This window comes from Schistocerca gregaria, chromosome X (genome assembly GCF_023897955.1).
Source record: "Schistocerca gregaria isolate iqSchGreg1 chromosome X, iqSchGreg1.2, whole genome shotgun sequence".
Taxonomy (NCBI): domain Eukaryota; kingdom Metazoa; phylum Arthropoda; class Insecta; order Orthoptera; family Acrididae; genus Schistocerca; species Schistocerca gregaria.
The window spans coordinates 791,171,300-791,186,229 of NC_064931.1; the positions used below are offsets into that span (position 1 = coordinate 791,171,300).

The 14,930-nt window shown below is 36.2% G+C and overlaps 1 protein-coding gene across 15 annotated transcripts in view; it reads right to left on the reverse strand.

The window, feature by feature from the left end:
• Positions 1-14,025, reverse strand: part of LOC126297523 (CTTNBP2 N-terminal-like protein) — a 214,163-nt gene extending 200,138 nt beyond the window's left edge. For 3 of the 15 annotated variants that reach the window (XM_049988427.1, XM_049988428.1, XM_049988429.1), the window contains exon 1: positions 13,299-13,806. In XM_049988427.1, the coding sequence (XP_049844384.1) occupies positions 13,299-13,424 (126 nt within the window). In that variant the 5' untranslated portion in view covers positions 13,425-13,806. Of the gene's footprint in view, positions 1-13,285 lie in introns of all 15 variants that reach the window. The other 12 variants (XM_049988419.1, XM_049988420.1, XM_049988426.1 and 9 more) reach the window with 10 other exon arrangements.
• Positions 14,026-14,930: the final 905 nt, after the last annotated feature.

A 14,930-nucleotide genomic window follows, 5' to 3' on the forward strand; every position in this document is an offset into this window, starting at 1 on the left:
ATTAAAAAAAGTTTTTTAGCATCCGCAATATCTAGGATAATGGTATAAAGTATATCAATTACCTAATTTAAACATATCTATGATTATTTGCTATTTTTTATACTGAAAATGAGCCAGCTAATTACGTTATATTGTTCTCATCTTATTTGTATTTACTATGTTGCACATTGAACATCTGAGAAATTTCTTCACTTAATTTAGACATTAGGTTGAAATTTAGCCCAGTCACAGTTGTTAATTCCAGGAGGGGAAGAGAGAGAGAGAGAGAGAGAGAGAGAGAGAGAGAGAGAGAGAGAGAGAGAGAGAGAGCGCTTCAACCCAAAGTTGATCCTTCTCAAATTTTTAAGCTATATCTTTGGTCCTGGTGGGTGGTAAAATGTAACATGCACATCATGGTTTTGACAACCAATTCTATCAAATTCGGCAATCCAAAACTGTTCTTTATAAACACAAGCCACAATGTAAAGACATAGGTGTCAGTGGTACTAGTTTTCCACACTGAGGAGACACACCATTGGGATGTTGATATGAAATTACAATTTGAGCAAGTTGTGAGACTGGGGTATAAAACAATGAAAAGATGAAGCGCCTTTATTCTTGTGACAAGTGTTGAACCTTTCCTCCAAGACAATGCTGTAGGGTTCTTGTATTTTCTCACGTTTTACAAAAACATAGATAATACCTTTTACCTGTTTTCATAGGTCTTTCGCAGACAACTACTTGCAACGGCTCGCTTTGTTGTGCCCCCGATGCCATCACACACCACCTTCCCATGCCATGATGTGAATAAGTGCCATTCTACACAAAGTCCAAATTGTTTTTTGTGAAAGGAGATGGTATGGTTTATTTTATTTCACTGGTTTGCAGCACTATCAGAGCATCAGGTCGGTTTTTTCATGAAAGGGTGGTGCAGTTTTATGTAGTTTGTTAATTGCAGTTGAAAAGCGTGTTCTGCTGTAGTGTTGTGTTGTGTTCTGTTCAAAGTGGCTACTTATGACACAAAAACCGTGACTCTGGTTTATCTCTATCTTTATAGCAGAACACAGATGGATGAACTGTGACCTATTTGTTTACCCAGTGGTAACCTTGAACTTTGTCTTGAACAACAAAGGAATACTTTTCATAGAAGTCGACTGGAACTAAGCAGCCATCAATTGCCAAGATCTTTCATAAATTTACTTTGAGCTCTGACAATAACATGATGAATTTTCAGATTTTCAAGGTTAGCTACCAACACTTCAAAAAACTCTTCTCATGGTTTTATGACTGTCACCATTTCTGTTCTGTCTTGGGTCACCCACTGTATTCTATATTGTCAGGCATCTACTCATCTTCTTTCGATTCTTCAAACATGTCAAGTAAAGCTTAAGATCTTTATGGTCAAGTCTCAGATTAGCCTCATTTATCATTAACTTTGTACTCAGGTGATACAAACAAACACATGTGTTATGGGTTCCAGATGCCCCTGCAATAGTACACTATTTTGGTCTCAACCTACAAAATACTGACCTTCCAATTTTAATGTCAGGGATTTCCCTCTCAAATTTAGTGAACATTTCATTTAATTAACACAATATTAAACTTTTTTCTTTGAAATTTACTACTATTTCCTTTCACAGAAAAAAAAATCTTTTCTGCACAGCATCAAACGGCTGTTGTCATCTTCATAAAACCTAATAACTTTTACAATTGTGTTTTCGGCTATCAAATTAGATGAACTTTTCTTTGTAATGCCAGTAAAATGCGACTTTCTTTACTGACTGTCTTGTTAGTTTAACCAAAGATTGTGACACATTAAATTCATCATTAACTTTTGCTTGACTCCAAGAACTTAGCAATAGATAATCTTCATTTTGTCCTCTTTATTTGAAATAGGCATTTAGTTTCTGCCACATAGCAAATCATCACACTCAGATAGTGCATTTGTAGAACTCTTATCTAGTTTAGTGCAAATTTGGGTTTGAAATGAAACTTCCAAATTAATTCTCACAAGAGTTGCCACTTTCTCAATTATTGCATTCATGGCATAAGCTTTTTTTCTCCCTTCACTTAGGTTTTTTCTTTAATTTAATAGCAAGCAACACACCTAGGATATGGCACATTCACTCAAACTTTTCTTTTATAGTTCCTGGTGAGACAAAATTCTTCATCAAACTTGCAGATGCAGTGTCCTAGCCTGCTGAAACTTTCGGCAAATAATCATTTCTTACTTTAATTTAATGTGTTTAAATTATGTAATTGACTTTTTCCATCAGCCTTAATATCACAAATGTTAAATGTATTTCTGACTCATATTTGAATTTTTTTTCGTAACTTCTAGTTGTATTTGAAAGTTGAAATTTATGCTGATGTTTGATATCATAAAAGTTTATTACGTCTGCAATTCTCAAGTTTTTATTAGGTCCTCTAACAAAGATACTGCAGAAAAAAATTACAACTTCAAAAATCTGTTTTTAAAGTGTGTATTTTTGAAGTATAAGGTTATCATCATTGGCACTTTATAAAAAGAAACTATACTACACGGCATAAAAGCACAAAAAATACTGAGGCTCAAAATTTACTATTCCTTTGAAAACTGGTGGTAAAAAAATGTTTTTTTTTTAATTTCCAGACAATGATTAGATTAGAAGGCCTTGAGCTATTAAAAATATATTAAGAAATACATTCAATTGTTTGATAATGGTTTTAATTTGTAGGCCAGGGTGTGCTCAATTAAATTCTTTTTATTTGAAAAGCCTAGGACTGAATAATTCAAAAAACTGCAGCTGCTTGCAAATGCAAAAAATTGCTTTGGGCTTGAAACAAAAATGGCCACTGTTTCTAAATAACAAACAAAAAAATTTAATTTTTTTTTTGTTCACTAAACATTAGGGAATTCACCCAGTAAATATCAAATTTTTCGAGGAAGGACAAACAAGCAATTTTTTTTTTCCTGGACTTCTTGGTATGGAATGGCCCCTCACATAAATTTTTTGTCATAAAAAGGACAGACATCTATTTCTAATTAGATTAATTTTAAATTACTATTTGCACACCATTTTTAGAATAGGTAATTGTACCCATGTCCCTACCCCAACTGTCTATTTCACAGCAGGATACTAAAGGACTAAATTATTTTCTTTGCAAAAAAGAAAAAGCAACAAATTACAGTTAGGACAACAACTCTACAAGCAATCTATATAATTACAATATGATACTGAAAGAAAAAAATCAACCCAAGAGGGCAACAGACAGAGACTTTCTCTTCAATGAATCAATAGGAATTATTACACTTGATGGGAAAGACAAATGCTCAATACAGCATTGGCACAGCACTAGTTTACAAGGAGATTTGTTATCTTGGCCGGCCGGAGTGGCCGTGCGATTCTAGGCGCTACAGTCCGGAGCCGAGCAACCGCTATGGTCATAGGTTCAAATCCTGCCTCGGGCATGGATGTGTGTGATGTCCTTAGGTTAGTAAGGTTTAATTAGTTCTATGTTCTAGGCGACAGATGACCTGAGAAGTTAAGTCGCATAGTGCTCAGAGTCATTTGAACCATTTTTTGGTTATCTCAGAAACCGGTTGATCATTCTACATTACCTCCAGACAGCAATGAAAATGGTCTTGTGGGGCAGACAGAAACAGCAAAGTTACAAAGGGTATCACTGCAAGACACTCAATGTCACCATCAATCTCTCAGCACATCACATCAACCACCATTTATAGCATGGTGTAATACCTCAGTTCAACTTTGTTATTATTCCATTAAAATGAAATGTTCTACCCCCTGCCAGATGGATTCATTTATGAAGACCACAGTGGTTTCTGTATGTTGCTTTCAATCTCTCTTTAAAACATCAATGACTGTGCTGCTGACGGCATAAGGTCTGTTTAAAATATTATCTGGGCAGCAATTTTGTATTGGTATAAACTAAGTTTGTGCACTCTTGGCTTTTCATAGGCAAAAAACTTCAGGATCTATAAATGTCTCAAAACATTGCAACCTACCCATTCACCAGCAAGACTAGACCAATGACTTTTGCCTTTGAAGAATCAGCTATGGCACACAAAATTATCAAATTCATTTCTTAAAATTGTACATGTTTCAAGTCTGCAAGCATTACCAATAAAACTGTAGCAGGTATCCAAAAGCTATGAAATGTCATCCATGACAGAGACACTGATCCCTAGTGATCATCACCAAAAAGGGGAGCACACAGAGAATGCACTTTTAGTTACTCTGCTAGAGTAAATAATGCGAGCAGGCTTCACAGACTTCACCTGATCCCAAAATGCAAATAATTACTGAATCTTAAAGGAAAGAAAAATAACCTCTTCTGGAAGTTCAAACTTTTCATTTCAATGGCTAAAGTTAACAAATGGATCTAATACAATAATTATTTAAATAAAGTTAATTTTTAATATGACATGTTTTATAGCAGATTAAATGGTATAAAATAATTTTGCATAGTCTCATACAGAATCCTAACCCTTACAGTTAGTTCTGACAATTTGTGAGTGTTAATTTTTTTACAGAAAATTATTTTATACCATTTAATCCAATATAAAACACATTAAAAATTACATTTTAAATAAATAATTATTTCCATTTTTCCATGTAAAATTTTTTAATCAATTTCCAACCCCTTGACAAAATTACAACAGAGACTTGGTAAATTTCACGTTTCTTTCAGTTTCTCTTCGCCTTATTTTACCAATATACTCCTTCCTCTCATATTTATCTTGTGAAAAGACTGAAGATAAAAATTAGAATGGTTCAAGTTCACATTGCAGGCTTCCAGCAACTGTTTATATCCTGCAAACCATTCACAACTGCAACAGGAAAAAGGGGGAATGGCAGCAATATGCAATGTACCCTCCACCACACACCACACAAGGAAAGTGCTTTAATATTGCATTGTCACCCCAGTCTGAAATATGTTTAAAGTTACAACTGCCCAACTCACTGGAAAGTTAATTTAAAACCAATAGCAAAATTTCTACCTAACGGACAAACATGAGAGTGAGTTAATAAAAAGAGTAGTAAAATAAGTCAGGTATACACCAAGTTTGGTTAATACTGTTCCAGGTTTTCACATCCTCACAAACTCATAGTGCTGTGTGTGTGTGTGTGTGTGTGTGTGTGTGTGTGTGTGTGTGTGTGTGTGTGTGTGTGTGTGTGTGTGTGTGTGTGTGGAGGGGGGGATGAGGGGAGGGGAGGGGGGGCAGGGGAGGGAGGGCGAGGTGGGATGCAGGGAGGGGGCTTGCTGTCACAGTAATTTTTTCCAGGTTCTAAGTTTTATGGGCTCCCAGTTTGCTAGAAATTGCACGGCATTATAGAGTTGCATCAATAGGTTGAATAAACTGTCATAGACTCTGCAGCACAGAATTTATGCACAGTGTGCCTGTAAGGATTGTGGCGCAATCTGCTAAGCACAGCCATCCTACAGGAACTCCGTTATGCTTCCTTATCACCCTATAAAAGGTAGGTGGTTCTCACCCTCACATTATTACACTGTCATCAGTTCTGAACTATCTTTAAAATGTCAAATATCTAGCTCATTGGGAAATTAGCTCAAAAGCAATTGCAAAATTGGTGCTGAACAGATAGAAGGGCAAGAGAGTGACCTAAAAAATGTGTTAAAAAAGACTAGCAGTATAATCTGATAACAATGCTGTTCTCAATATGTGATATTTTAACACATGAAACTAATTACTCATTTGCTCAGAGATTTTTATCTGCAACTGCACTACACAAGTGCAGTATTATCAACTGCATTCTGCCCTACACTACCTTTACATCTGCCGACAGCTGTCATCGCTGTTTGTCCCTATTTCACTTCTGCACCAAATGTGTTACATTTCAGTTGTATTGTGTTTAATTTAGGCTCTCACACAAGCTCTTCACATAAGTCCCAAGGGCAAGATTTCATTTTTAGACAGCCACAGTAGTTTACAATACAATGCTTCTGGAGACTAAGCGTGTTTATCATCTCCATTTACTATGGACTTAGCCTTACATATAACACCATGAAACTTCCTGGCAGATTAAAACTGTGTGCCGGACCGAGATTCGAACTCGGGACCTTTGCCTTTTGCGGGCAAGTGCTCTACCATCTGAGCTATCCAAGCACAACTCACGCCCTGTCCTCACAGCTTTACTTCTGCCAGTAGGCTACCTCATCTCCTACCTTCCCAATTTCACAGAAGCTCTCCTGTGAACCTTACAGAAGTAGCACTCCTGAAGGAAAGGATATTGCGGAAACATGGCTTAGCCACAGCCTGGGTGATATTTCCAGAATGAGATTTTCACTCTGCAGCAAAATGTGTGCTGATATACGATTCATATCAGTGCACACTCCGCTGCAGAATGAAAATCTCATTCTGGAAACATCCCCCAGGCTAAGCCATGTTTCCGCAATATCTTTTCTTTCAGGAGTGCTAGTTTTGCAAGGTTCACAGGAGAGCTTCTGTGAAGTTTGGAAGGTAGGAGAAGAGGTACTGGCAGAAGTAAAGCTGTGAGGACATGGCGTGAGTCGTGCTTGGGTAGCTCAGAAGGTAGAGCACTTCCCCGCGAAAGGCAAAGGTCCCGAGTTCGAGTCTCGGTACGGCACACAGTTTAAATCTGCCAGGAAGTTTCATATCAGTGCACACTCCGCTGCAGAGTGAAACTCTCATTCTATAACACCACGATTGTGACATACATTTTTAATTCTTAAACACTAGTTCAATTCCTGCAGTTATAAAAATAAAACACAAATAGCACAACGAGACTGGAAACCCACACTTTCAAAATATGAATCCTCTTTTGCTGAAGTAGTAGTACCAGTTTCTACAAGTTTGTGTATCTGCCAGCTTTTATATCTCTTGTCAATCAACAAATAAAAGGAACTGACAGAAAATACAGAGGATGGTCAAAAAATGGCTCGGTCGAATGCCTTATTCCACAGAGTGAAACTTTAAAATTTCGTAATAAATATCGGCTGAATGAATAAAACTTATGCTTACAATAGTTACTAAAAACGACATGGCAGTTTCACTGCAACTACATCACTGAAATATGTTGTCACATCTCGTCACTCCAGGGATCATTATAAGCATATTGCAAGTTATGATTCGTGCCAGAAAATTCTCTTAACTTTCCATGGGAGTTCTAAGACAACATATTTAATGCATGACCAAAACAAGATACTATGGTGTCACATAAATTTAGGAGTGGAAGCAGTAAGTTTAGGTGGGGAAGCTAACTAAAAAACAAGACCAGATCTTGTTTTCAGCTTCTAACAGAAAACCTTGTGAGATATTTGAAGACTCAAGACTCTGCTTTGCACTTCATAATGCAGACATAGGGTGTCTCCGGGCACTCTTATTTAAATTGCAGCCACACTGGTGGCGCATGCACCACAGAGAATTGTGAGAGTTTCCTTGTGGAAACAATGAGGCCACTGGCCAACAATTAGGGTATACATTAACACAAAAAGTGCACTTTGATTCAAATAAATTTACATATGCATTACACTACAAAACCTTTCACTGTGCGATACTTTTGGAAGTCTCCAGTGTAGACCATTTCCATTGTCATTGCACTCAGACTGTTTCATTGAATCATTACCACTATCAAAAATATTGTCATTCTTGTTTTGACTAAGATATTTTTCTAAAATCTCTTCCTCAGACATTACTGTGCATGAGGAACTAGCCATTTTGCACCTACTAACTCGAACCAAATAACTACAACTTTTTTCTCAATACAACTGCTATAGAGTGACACCGAATTAACGTAGGCTTCCTTGGAGGGGAGTACTATCAGCACTGATGCATAGTACAGTCAGATTCGGCATTGAAGTGCAAAACAGCATCTGCAACGTCAAGTGCCGCATGGTGATGGAGCGGAAAGGATGAAAGCTGACTGTTTTTATTCATCTGCATTTGACAAAATGAGAAACAATTTTGTTTGTGCCATTTTGCAGCAAGTTTCTGAGGATTAAATATATCTCTCTCCCTTTCCACTTAACCATTATGAAAAAAAAAAGGGGGGGGGGGGGACACCAAGAAACGAAATCATGATCTCCGAAGCAACAGTAACAAGAACTGTGGAGACTATCACAATGTAACTACCATGATTAACTGTTGATACAAAATTAAAATACTTCAAATTGTGCAGAGAAAGTGGGGCTAAATCAGTGAATTTAAATGACAACGATACCTCAACAAAGTGTACAAATCTATAGACTGAAATAAATTACATACAATGGTGACTGTCAGTTCAAAGGTTAGATAATAGGAAAAGCAAGACAGTCCCAAGAAGGCAAATGCTGTAGCAGATGAAGCACATAATACAAGACTTAAATTAATAACATATTGCAAAGTGAAGAAACATAAAAGACACACACGGAGAGAAATTAAAATTGAGACTCCTAGTAACTGATCTACAGACTGAGAACAAAACAATGGTGAAGAGAAACAGCAGAAAACTAGTAGAGAAAGGTGCAGTACCACCGCTGCATCTGTCAGTTGAACACACACTGTATTTTGTTTACAATACAACCAATATGAAAAATTTGCGTTCAACTAGATTAAGATGGATATTACCATAACTGATGTTGTGCTTTCATTTACAATACCAAAATGAAAACATTCATTTACAAACTATAAAAATATTAATGTACTGCAGTAATATCAATACCTCCTAAGGCTCTAATACATACTCTGTTGAAGTGACTACCAAACACCCAAAGCACTATAATGAAGTCAATTAATTGCATTTATAACAAGAGCTACACTTCAATAACCACTCTAGTTATACATTGAATTGTGCACTTCTGTAGTGAGTCATCTAAAAGGTCGAAGAAAATGAACTATTGACATTGTCAGTAAAGATTACGAAAACAACATTCTTGTGAAACACAACTACCTCTTTATTCATACAAAGTAATGAGTGCTACTGATAGGAGATTTCAAATTGATTACATATTTTTAGATTCCCAGAAGGCTTTTGACACTGCTCTTTGCTAGTAGCATCTAATCAAATTGGGTGTCTAATGGTGTATCACCACAGTTGTGCAACTGAATTTGTCCTGTCAGATCACAGTTCCCAGTAACTGATGGGATGTCATCAAGTACAAGAGAAGTCAAGTAAAACAGAAGTGATAACTGGCATTTCCAAGACAGTGTTAGAGGCTCTCCTACTCTTCCTAAAATACATTAATGATTCTGGAGACAATCTGAACAGCACTCTTACATTGTTCACTAATGATGATGCTGTTTACCCTCTAGTAAGGTTACCAAAAGGTCAAACCCAATTGCAAAATGATCTAGACAAGATATTTGCATGGTGCAGAAAGGTGGCAGCTGACTCTAAAGAAAGGAAAAGGGTGAGGTGAAACACACAAGTATTAAAATGAATCTGTTACATTTATCACACATGATAAATCACTTAAATTTAAAGGCTGTCAATTGAACTGGATACCTCGAGATTACAATTACGAACAACTTGTATTTGAAAGATCACATAGAAAATGTTGTGGGGGGAAAGCAAACTAAAGACTTGCCTACATCACATATTCTCATCCCCTACTGGAAGTAGGGAAGGGAGGATGATCAGGGTTTAACATCTCATCAACAACAAAGTCATTAGAGATGGTGCTCTTCTGAAATACTGCTCCATGGTATATGATCCTCAACAGATTGGAGTCTCAGAGGACTCAAAAAAGCTCAAAGTGCGGCTTGTTTTTCATTAAAAAAATAAAATAAAAAAAGAAAAGAAAGAAAGAAAGAAAGAAAGAAAGAAGAAGAGAGTGTAGTGGATATGAAATACAAGTCGGGGTGGCAATTTCTTGTTGTGGCCGGACCTTTTCACAACGAATGAATCATGAAATTTCTCCTGCAAATGCAGTAACTCCAATTTACATAAGGAGAAATTTCTGTTGTACTAAAATAATGGAAATAAGAGCTCTCACTGATACAATTAAGTTTGTTTTCCCATGTGCTATTCATGAGTGGAATGGTAGAGAAATAGTTAAAATATGGCTCAATGAACCATCTGTCAAGTAGTGTTGTTTCACATTCAAATCACTTTCCAGAGGAAAATGTGTTAGCTTTATGACTCTACATCAATCAAGATTTTTTACAAAACAAAAATATGGCTTAACATAGTTTGCCCCAGCACAAAGAAAGTCTGCCTCCAATGTCTTTGACACTACAGTTCAAGCTATAAAATCACACACATCATGGGCATCTGTGTGTAGCTGTTTACAAGTTTTACAGCAGTTAAGCCGTGTCCTAGACAGTATAGAAGGTAATGACCATCCCTAGTTTCTCATAGATGACATTGCTCTGAACTTTTCCGAATACCTCCAGTTGTTTCAAAGCCAGCTAAGAAGTGTAAAATTACAATTAAGCATTCCAACAGAAATTACATCTTACGCTGTGATTAACCGGTTTTCAGTCAACCAGTCCACCAACAGTTCACCACACCACAGATTCCAATAAAACAAATAATCAACCCCTCTTCCACTTACCAAACTAGACACTAATATGAAACAATAACTGAGCCTGCAGCTAAACACCAGTCTTTTAAGAAAACCTTTTTTTCTTCCCCTGTACAGACACAGAGTGGTTGTTATCCATGGTATCTTAGGCACAACATTCTACTCACAATATGTTCAGACCTCTTGAAATATCCCAATTATTGTAGGAAACGTCACACCACCCTCACTATCCCTTTGCAGTAACACTTGTTTAGCTATCAGCATCATCAGAAAAGAGAACTATAATTACCTTTTTTGCACGAGGTTGAAGGTCTTTTAGGCAAGGCAAATGAATGACTACAGGAGAGAAAAAAATACGTAAATAAAAATGGTTGGCTGGATGGGACTTCGAATTCTTGTCCTTTGAAATTAATGGTCAGTGATTTAACCACTTCCCCATATTACACACAGGTGGACTGTCAATTCAAAGCCATTTTTCATCCGCAATTAATTAGGATGTCTTTACAGCACATTATGTCTATTGAACATTATGTTAGGCCTACAATGGAAATTAGCTGCAGATGATAAATTGTACAAAAATTATCTGCTGTACTGCAGACAGATAGCTTAAAACTATATAAGAGAATCACTGGTATCAATAACATACATAAATATGACACACAAAAGTTGCCTGAATGGCAGAGTCTTAATGGATTATGGACACTTTATATGACAATTCATCAAAATAACACACGATGTTTGGCTAATGGATAAAAATGAAATAACCAATGACTTAGTAAGGTGAAATATAATGAGACTTGTTTTATTCTACATGGACATTTCTATATCTTTGGTTATGATGGGTGAATGGAGCTATATAGTGTAAAGGTGGAGATGTTCACCGACAAAAATTACTGACAACATTGGGATAATTTAGAAAATTACAAATAAGGATTCCATTTTTTTCCTTATTACAAACAAATCCCTTTCGATTGTTCGCAGCGTCAACTAAACTGGAAATTTAAATGTTAAGTAGTACACTGCACGTAAAACCTTTAAGTGGGCCGTCTTAAAAACAAGCCTTTTTCTTTTTTAACAAATACAATACTTATTTTGAATCTACACATCTGTGTGATAAATGTTTTATGCAACTGTTTCTATAATCCTACATTTCCAAGTCCTTGTGTATCAATCAAGAAAATCTAATCAAAGTTGGGAAGTGTATTAACTAATATTTTGACACAAACTAGCGTTAAAGTACTGAGATGATGATTACTACAATGAACAGATTCTACATATATACCACAGGTGTTGTACACAGCATTTTATATATAGCACTTTCTCAGTTAACAGAAGGTTATATGTTGAATAACATAGCATTAACATTTCACTGAGGGGAAAATAATAATAATTATAAGAAGGAACACACAATTGGCAGAGAGCAAAAGGGAATGATGACAAATTAGTTGCAAGGTAGCATAGCCCAATGGATGTGAAGATGAAAAAGGTTGTGGATCAGATTGACCAATACCATAGCAAAATGTACTTCAAATTTAATGCACTTTTCATGGTCAATAATCAACTGTAAATAAATGTAAAATGATTCACTGTCATGCCACTTCCATCACCTAAGTTCTGAAAGGTACAGTAGTGTGTTGAAATTTGTTTGCAAATATTTCTTGTGTATTCTTGTTCTTTTGACATGTTCCATATCCTGGATGATCTCCACGCTATTGATCAATTGGAGCGAAAAGAACATCTAATCTAATCTTTTTGTATAATATGTATGTATACCTCAACTGCTAAAATTGCAGAAGCCTGAGGGAGGGAGGGGCAAAATGTAACTGTTACACAGATGAATCAAAAATTTTCGAAGTGCATACACCAAGTATGGATCAACATTGTGATGAAATTTAGAAGGCCTAATTTCATTTCTGGGATTAAAAATGGATGCTTACTGCATTACTACTGTTCATTCATATGGAACACATCCTAATAAAACTGTCAGCATTAACTCATTAAGAAATTACCAGAGGGAGGTGAGGTAGCAGACAATTTTAAAAATCTGAAAGGTTATAGAACACTGACTGAAAAGAAAAACCATTCTACATTGCTGTTGAATAACTGAATAGTAATGGAACTGATGTTTCAATTTAGCTAGAAACGATTGTAACTCGTAAATGTTTGTACGAGTAGCAACCATCATTAATCTTAACAGTAAATTTTTCCTTATAGCTTCCATATGTTGAATGAAAAGTGTCTTTCCGTGTACCAATATATAAATATGCAGTTATGTACTGGCCAACAATAACTGTATTTCAACAGATTTGGATTATTGTATCTACACAACAGAGGAATATGCCTTACGTAGCCTAAAAGCTATCTACATCCTCGTGAGTAAATAAAATAATTATGGAAGTTCTTACTTAATAACATGTTTATCATGTTCTCATTACAAACAGCTCAAAATTAATATGTCAACAACTGTGGCTTTGTGTGTACTTCTCACACACATTTAACCCTGCGAGTATTTTTTTTATATACGTTCCTACAGGCCACTATGAGAATAATTTGTCAAGAACAAACTGATTAAAAAAAAAATCCGTTTAAACACACGACCACATCAACAGTTCACTTTTGTCTAGATCTGAAACAAAAATCCTATTTTCTGGAAAAATGCAGCTGAGGAGGTAGTATGATATACGAAAATATTAAACCGATTGAAGTGTTAGTTATTAAATTTTTATTTACATGATTCCAGCAATTGAGATCACTGAGGTGGCACTACAATTAGGAATACACAAGGAAAAACGTATATACACTCTTTTTTACATACACAATACAGGTACCTTCAAAGTGTTACTCGATGATTTATCAAGTGGCTCAAAATTTGGTGTCTGTTCTTGGCGATTGTGCGGCGACTTTGTCATCGTAACTTCGCTTTGTTCTGCTGTTGCATTTGTGTTTGTGGCCATTTTGAAACCACTTTCCTAGATCATCGGACACCGTTCTACGCGTTTTTGTCTCTCATGTTTCATCGAACTTTCCACATTTCACACACCCAACCACCCACAACCCCTAATACGTTTTCCACCGCACCAGTAGCACCATACACATGACAAAATCTCACTTGCATTTAGGCAAAGATACGTATGCTACAAAGACTTCGTAAAATTATGTGTTGGCAGCCTTCTTTTGGCACCTTTGCTACAGTCGAATCTAGTTTTTTATTCCCATATTCTACCCATTACGCATCATATTTATTACAGCTGAACAGTAGTCTATGGTCAAAATTGACAAGTATTTCATCGTACTTAATTCCAAACAGCAACCAGAAGATAGCAATCACCACGCTTAACTCTGCAATTACAGCATATTCATCCATCCATTTTTCAGTTTATAAATGGAAACATACTTTATTTTTAACTACGTAAGTATGAATAAAAAATGGGCGGTAGAGTGCTAGTTTTCTGTTCATTTGCGTTGTAACTGTTACACAACGACGTCAGGGAAGGTCTTGCACAACAGAGTGTTTCCAAAACAACTCGAAATACAGGGTTATGTACATACAACTATGAAGAAATATCTGTCACTCTAGACGCATACTGGATTCCTGTAATATATGAACGTAGTCCCCTGCTTGAGACTTCAGTTCCCGAACATTTTGTTGTTCAGACACAATCCAACGTTCCATGTTATTGTAGGAATTCAACATGTATCAATATAAGTGTGCCCTGTTTTTAGGACATATGTGACTAAAACTGCGGTATCAGTAAGAAGTTTCAAAACTAAATTTATATAATATTTTTAACCATACAACGCAAAAAGCTTCGAACCTGCTATAACTTCAATTAAAATTTATTTGTACACCGTACGGAACTGAACGAAATGGAAATGTTTTTCGTTAGATTTTAGTAAAACGTATCCTCGCATCAACCAAACACAAATATTTTTCGATAGATACGAATAAAATGTGACCAAATGCTGACATTTGCAAACGTTTTTTATTTACAATGGTTAATATATGACAACATTTAATAAACCTAACTCTTGCGACAAATTACGCGTTATTGAGGCGGGAACTGTTGATAAGCACGCTTACTTATAAAGGTTTTCTGTCCATAAAGAGATGAACAAGGGCTACTCATTTCGGTATCGCCGGAAGTCGGTAGGAGTCGATCTACATCAGCCTACACATGTTTTGTGTCGGGACAAAACTAACATCAGTGGTCTAATACAGAACTCTGCACAATGTATTAGCCGATCACCATATAATTGCACATGAGTGTGTGGGTGCTTCGATCTGTTTGTTGTGGGCCAGAGCGTAATCGGCGTTGGTAGTATACTGACCTGAAAGCATTGACTGTGCGACATGTTTTCCTTCGACACAAAAAATAGTTCAAATGGCTCTGAGCACTATGGGACTTAACTTCTAAGGTCATCAGTCACGTAGAACTACTTAAACCTAACTAACCTAAGGA